This window comes from Poecilia latipinna, unplaced genomic scaffold (genome assembly GCF_001443285.1).
Source record: "Poecilia latipinna isolate Pla-1442-1.1 unplaced genomic scaffold, P_latipinna-1.0 Scaffold3468, whole genome shotgun sequence".
Lineage (NCBI taxonomy): Eukaryota > Metazoa > Chordata > Actinopteri > Cyprinodontiformes > Poeciliidae > Poecilia > Poecilia latipinna.
The window spans coordinates 36,969-44,277 of record NW_015116084.1 but is presented as its reverse complement, the minus strand read 5'-3'; the positions used below and the strand labels follow the sequence as shown (position 1 = coordinate 44,277).

General features: G+C 38.5%; 1 protein-coding gene across 3 annotated transcripts; it reads right to left on the bottom strand.

Moving 5' to 3' along the window:
* Positions 1-284: 284 nt before the first annotated feature.
* pgap4 (post-GPI attachment to proteins GalNAc transferase 4) lies at positions 285-4,966 on the bottom strand. 3 transcript variants are annotated; one of them, XM_015023958.1, is made up of 2 exons: positions 4,870-4,966; positions 285-3,083 (listed from the first exon to the last, which is right to left on the bottom strand). In XM_015023958.1, the coding sequence occupies exon 2, from the start codon at positions 2,854-2,856 to the stop codon at positions 1,669-1,671; it is 1,188 nt and encodes a 395-aa protein (XP_014879444.1). In that variant the 5' UTR covers positions 2,857-3,083; positions 4,870-4,966; the 3' UTR covers positions 285-1,668. The 3 variants fall into 3 exon arrangements, with proteins under 3 accessions (XP_014879444.1, XP_014879442.1, XP_014879443.1); XM_015023956.1 differs by having other exon boundaries at positions 4,666-4,958; XM_015023957.1 differs by having other exon boundaries at positions 285-3,075; positions 4,666-4,958.
* Between the last annotated feature and the right edge of the window lie 2,343 nt (positions 4,967-7,309).

Here is a 7,309-nt window from a genome sequence, read left to right as displayed (position 1 = left end):
AAACAGCAGATGTTTAATCAGTTTTAAAACTTTTACTAGAAACATGTTGGACAACCACATATAAACTGTAAAGATATGTTTAAAACTCATCCAGTCTGCAGACAAACTGTTAGAAAATTTTAAAAATATTCCTCTTCTAGTTATTCCAATGTTTAAATAACTTTAAACAGTTTTTACTTTAATCATATTTCAAAGAGGTTTTGTGTACAACTCATCAGCTCAATATGAACAAGTTAAATGAAAAGATTCCCAAAGATTTCCAGCATCAGGATATAATTTTTTTCCTCATCCAATTTTAAAAATAAAGCAAGGCAAATAAATCTGCAAAGCCAAAGTTATGAAACAAAATGGACACAGGTTTAATTTGCTGTCTCCCGAAGACCAAACCCCCACGCAGTCTTCACTTCCCAAACTCACCATTATTCTCCCCAATGACCAAATCAAGATCATTCATCCTTTCATCCCTCACCCCTTCATCAATAAATCTTTAAACGTATATCTTTGTGGCGTGCGCCTTGCAAGTGAAGTTGCCATTAAAGTCATAAATTTAGAATTTGCCAATTGCTTATTTTTTGGGCCAGCTGACCTATGGAAATATTTCACATTAAGACCCTAGATCAAGCCAAAATAACTCCTGATGATCTTCTGCCTGTAAATGATATTTAACAGATTCCATAACCTCATTTCTTCTAATAGATTAAAAGTATGATTTTAGGAAAACCTTTTTAATTTGTCAGTTTTTAAAGTGAATATAAAACATCCCGTAGCAAACGTACATATCCAAAAGTATGGGTAAATAATAATAATAATAATAATAATAAAAATACCAGAACCCATTTGAAAAGCTAATCACCTTTGTCATGTTTTAAAATATAGAAAACAATTAAAGCTACCTCATTCAGTTGTATTGCTTTCTATGCAACAGGCAGCTTTTATTTTATTTTATTTTTTCCCAACTTAAACCAACTTAATACAAAAGACAGAAACTGGTGAAGGCAGCTGAAACTAAAAGTGCAACTCAGGTGGAAAAGAGTGAGTAAAGTAAAATGCAGTCAAACAAAGCTAAAGATTTGCAACCTGTTTAAACATCCATAACATTTCCAAACCAAAAATCAACATGTTCTGCCTTTATGATGTGACAGAAAAAAGTGAACCCGACACGACAAAAACACATCTTCACAATCATTTTTAGTGCAAATATCTTAGTACACTTGAAATAAGACCACACTAGCTCACAAGTAAATTTTCTGCAATAAATAGGTGCATGTTTTAAGAAAATAATTCCTTAATATTGACAAAAAAAAGTAGTAGTTCACTTACACTGAAAAGATTCAACTTAAAAAAATTTGTTAATTTGTTATAAGTAATCAAATTAAGTTAATCCACGTAAATATTTTAAGTTATATTATAGTTTGGCAAACTTAATGTGATTACATGTAACAAATTAACTACATATTTTATAAGCTGGAGCTCAAATCTTTGTTTCAGTGCATAAGACATTTTTCCCATGTTATCAGTCGAATAATTTGCCAGAAGAACTAGCACTTTAAGCTATTTTATCTTGATGAAAAGTTACTTATAAGTTATTTGTGTCTTATTTTAAGTGTACCAATATATCTGCACCAAAAACTAGACCAAAAACCACTTTTTGCAGTGAAGTGGGTTTTTTTAGAGGAGTTTGGGCCTGGATGGGTTGGGTCTGACTGAGGAATAGGCCCCGATGTGCGTGACGAGGTTGGGTTCCACGCTGTGCGCTCTTTCTCCGGGAGTGGTCCTGGCCTTGCGGTAAAGAACCATATCCTTGGCGTTCCCTTTGTAGCAGAACGAGCCATCCAGGAAGTCCGCCACCCTTAGCGAAGCGTTGCCGGGGAAAAGCATGGCCGGGGTGCAGCACTCGGTTGCCGGGGAGACGGCGTAGAGCTGCGGGGAGATTCTCCGCACCTCCAAGAGGTAGTGCCTTCCTATCAGCTCGGCGGCCACCATAAAGTAGAGGGTGAAGAAGACGAGGTGGTTGGCCGACAGAGTGAAGGAGAGGGAGAAGGGGTTACAGTAAGGGATTGAGAGGAGGAGCGCGGTTGCACCCACCAAACCGAGCCCCACCCACTCCAGGATGCGGTACGGCTCGGGGTTCCAGTAGCGCTGCAGCCTTTCAGGGTGATACAGCTTGATGTACAGTGTGTGGAGGGCGAACCGGCGAGAAAGCAGATCCTTAACCACTGTGAAGAAGTCCTCTCCAGGCAGAGCGTCGTCCTCCAGGAGGATCATGTTCTTGGGCTTGACCAGCTCCCATCCCTGGCGGAGGCAGAACACGTAATCCCTCTTCTCCCTCTCGAAGGTGTTGGGTGACTCCCTGTTGGCCTGCTGCTCTTGACTTGAACGCCGTATGACCTTGAAATGACCCTCCAGCAGCTTTGCGTCCTGGTTTTCCTCCGGGCCGCTCTCCACGTCGCAAAGCAGCACCTCGGCGCATCGCCGACCCCCACAGTCAGCCGCGATTCTGCTCAGCTGCCGCATCACCTGGAGCAGGTAGTGGAAGTCCCGTCCCTCGTTGCGCCTGGTCGTCACCACGGTCACCAGCAGCTCCGGATTCTGGGCGACGTCGCTGAATCTGGTCAACTCCATCGGAGAGCCGCTCTGCCAGAAGTGCAGAGCTTCCTGGCCTCGCTCAAGGCTCTTCTGTAGGACCTCATCGCTCATGGAGTTCAGGTACGTGAACCTGAAGAAGTAGGAATAGAGCAGGCGATGGCAGCACAGAGGCAGGACGACGCAGAACGTGATGATGGACAGGGTGAGGGCTTGAGTGAAAGCGCTGGACCATCGCATGTGCTGACTGAAGAAAACCTTCCATTGGCGCATTGATGAAAACGAAGAGTTGAACCCGACGGCAGCTCAAATAACTTCAACAAATAAAGAGGTCTGATCCGAACTCTTCAGATCAACATTGAAAACGGTTTGTTTTGAGGAATTAGAGGCAGTGAAATCAGATAACTCTGCTGTGAACTGACAGCTCTGAGGAAAACTGATCCAGCTGTTGGCACATCTTCATCTTGTAAACAAAGAAGTTCCAGGTCTGTCCTTTATGCCTGAAGAAAAAAGACAGAGTTTTTGTTAATGTAACATCTGTGCATCCTTAAATAGTCTTAAGCACCTAAAATTAAGGACATAAAATGTCTTAAATTCATTGAAAACCAAAAGTTTGACTTACATACTTTACAAAGTTATAAAACATCATACACTCACCAATTGAGAAACCAGTAACAAACATTACATTTCTTTAAAATAATCAATACACATCAAACATGTTGGTCAATGTTACAGTGATTATGGGCCAAAAGAAACTCCTAATTTAAAGGAACTCAGTGTTTCAGCTGTTTTGCAGTTTTCTGGAATTTTCTTCCAGATTTGTGGTGTATAGAAAATGCACTTCTAGAAGCAGTTCTGCTCCAATAAACCGGAAACAAATTATTGTATTTTCTTTTTACAAGGTGTCTGCTGAACTTGACAGTCTGAGAAAGGTAATTGAACTATTCAAGTGGTTGGTAAATGGATGCATGTAAAAGTTGCAGGAAAGCAACTTCAGGTACTGAAGTTATAAATCCCTTTGCATTACCAGTCTATAAAAAAAGGACTTGCAAAATGTAAAGTTTTATTAAATCCCATTGATCAGATAGATTGATCAGTGATTCATACAATCAGAAGAGAGTAGAGTCCACAAAAAATGTATTCAAGTAAGAGTAGCCCAACTTCAACATATTTTCACTCAAGTAAAAGTAAAAACTAGCCATTCAATAAATTACTCAAGAGTAAAAACAGTATTTGGTAAAAGGTTTACTCAAGTACTGAGAAACTGGTCAAATTAGCAATCATTTAATATTTAGAAATTACACAATTAGACGGACCAAAATATAAAGTTATTTTGGTGTGTTAAGGACCAAAATGACAATAATTCATACGTGACAAAAATAACAAATTCGGGCAAAATATATTTTTTCAAATCATCAAGATAAAAACCTATAAAAAGTATTCAAAAAAAACTGCAGGTGTGTCTGGTGAATTTTTGGTTAAAACATGTTTTGTTTTTCATTCAGTGGGTAGAAAATCCAGAAATTTTACTGAAGAGCAGAAATACTTCATAATAAAATTACTCAAGTAAACGTAAACAGCATAGTAAAAATACTCCTAAAAGCACATTATTTAAAAAAAAAAGTTAATCGAGTGAATGTTTTTGAGTTGATGTAACTATTTACTACCCAACTCTGTGTACAACAAGCAGAGTCTTTTCTAGAACTGCTCCTCAGAGATTACTACTATTATTACTACAGGACAGATAAACATCATGCAGCCACGCCCCTCTCGCTTCTAGCAGATACGTGACACAGGAAAAATCAGAAAAACCTGTTTTTTGATTCAACATATTCTGAAAGACGAAAACCTTTATTCAAACCGTAAGTTTTATTGGACCATACCAGGACACCGAGTTCTTCAGCTCGTACTATACATGAATTGTCAAGCTAAACTCCGGTACAGCTTTAATGTTGTCAGAAATAAACATCATACTCAACCAGCCCTGTTGTTTCTGTATCAGCCTGAAGTACAAACTGTGCTAACTGTGCTGACAAACAGGCTCTAGGATCACATTCTGCTCATTTAAGTCGTTGAGCCTACCTGGTTACTGTTGACTTTTAATATGACAGTTCTGGTTCCGTTCGTTGCTTCCGCCGCGTCAACGGCAACGTCGATATCAAAGATCAAAGTACAACAGGCTAAGCTAACCACATGAACCTTCAAGGCAGCAAACAAGCCAGCTGAAGCAATATTATCGATCATATATCGCTGCTTCAGACCGTAAAACAAGGATAGTAGACTCACGTTGAGCTGAAGAGCAGCTGCTGTTTGGCAACACCTGCATGTCAGTCGAAAAGTAACCACACACTCCCAGTTACGGTAAAAGACCTCTTCCGAACACCGTAATACTCAGATTAAAGGCGCAGCGGGGCGATACCTCAGCTGGCCAGCAGGTGGGGCCACTGGAACTGAAAAAACTTATGCTTGGTGGGATATTTTATTTTCAGCCTCTGAATCGATGGACATGACGTTGAAATGTATTATTTATTAACATTGGAGAAATCGCATGTTTAATAAAAAACAAATATTGAAATATCACTAAACAATGTAATTTAAGACAAACATTTATAGAGCATATTTAAGTCAACGGGGTTGCACATGTAAAACAAAAAAATTGACATTTTGCTTTATGCTGGTAGTATATTTGTACACAATCAAAAAAATAAAGTGCTATAAAAATTCAACTAAGACATTGAAAAAATTCAAGGAAAACATTTTATTGAAAACTTTGAAAACAGAATACATAAATGACAAATTCACAGAATCACCAAAAGTAACACAATCATTCCATTCATCCATGCATTCATCCCTTCATCCATCTGTCCATCCATCCATCTCTCCTGGTGTTCCTGACCAGAATATGTCCAAAAGAAAAGCTGTCTGATTAAACCAAAACCTGTTTGATTACACATGCCAAAGAAATTGAAAAAGCATCAAAACAATTTATTTATTTAGCGTTTTTTGGGGGGGTTTTTTACATCTCACTTCAGATTTAGATCAATTTTTCTCTTATTCCCACCAAAAAATATGAAAGTGTTTGAAATTTATAAAGGAACTTTAATAATTGGTTGTTGAAGAATAGCTCATAATTCCTCAGCATTTATTTCTTTATTTTTATTATTATTATTTGTTAAACAATTGACCTTTAAAAACAGAAGCTGTGATATCAGCTACAACATTCCTGGAATTCACATCTTGTAAAAAACAACACCCACTGTGTCCCATTTTAATGAACTCAAAATTCAGCTTTTTTTCAAGTGTATCACTAGATTACAATTGAAAATGCATCAAGCGGGTGGGTAAGCAGGAAATCTAGGTCCCACCCTTGATTTCTTAACTTCTTCAACAGTAAAAGAGAGTGGGTGGTGGTTGAACCGGTTGATCGGGACAACACCGTCCTCCTGCCGTCATGTGAATGCCTTCTGTCGAATAAAGACTTTTTGTGCTTTCATGCAAAAAAACTATACTACTTGTAACTTTAACTTGCGCTAAACACATGAATAGAACTTCAAAACATCAACCAAAGACAACATTTTAAGAGTATTTGCGGTATAACAGTGAGTGGATTACTCCGTTTTTCTCCTGGACAGAGGTTAAAATATAGAGTGGGCTTCAGTTTAAACTGCAGAGCTGTAATTTCTTGTCAAATTATTTTAATATTTTTGACATATGTTAAAGTTCAATGTTTTTCCAACTTCACTGTTTTGCTATGATGAGACCAGCACCAATGTTACATATACCTGCAGCGGTGGTTTAATTAATCTACGACTTAGAATCTGGAGTTAATCTGAAATCTCGTCTCCCAGTGGAGTGTGTGCTGTGTGTGACGTACAAAGCGATGTCCATCAACGACAGAAACAAACACGTCCTTCCAATCGCTTTTCAGGAATGTGGCCATTAACTGATGTGATGTTCTGTTCTGGCCGCACTCCAGAAACAAGAACGTCACGTGTCACAGAACATCACCTCAGTATCAGGTGAGATTCTCTGCGCCAACATGAAAAAAACGGAGCCGATCGGAGTTAATGCAGTTAAAATGATCTGGATCAGTCCTTACATGAACAGTTAAGGTGCACAAGCTGAGAGAATGATCAAGCTAATTCTATTTAATTTTAATTTAATTTAGGAACTCCAGAAATCTGAGCGTAATGAACAGCAGATATTGACATAATGAGGATTTTTCAAAACTAGAAGGAGTTAGCACAACTAATAATCCACGTGCTCTTCGAAAAAGACACAACTTATCAAACACATCCATCAGATGGTTTGGAGAGAAGATGTTGGTTTGACGAGAGTAAAGACAACATTTGCATTCTTACAAGACGAAGAGAAGCAGTTTAACAGACGATAAAGACCTGCAGCTATCCAGGAATCAAATCGGTTTAGATTACATTGTCGTAGTTTCTCAGTCAGGAAAAAACAAAGCAAAGTACAACAAAAAAGCTCCTTGAATGATATAAAATGAAAAATGAACAGATAACTTGTTGCCTACGATGCTTTGTTTTCCTTCTTGCACCAAAATATATTGCAGCGTGTCTGGAAGCCCACCTTCGTCCAGGTCACAAAAATTCAGGAACAAAAGAAGAAGAAAGTTATTGAGATCTGTCAGCAGCGGCGGCTGGTGCTAAAAAAAAACTGAGGGGGGCGCACACAAACAAACAAATGAAAACAAACAAAACAAATC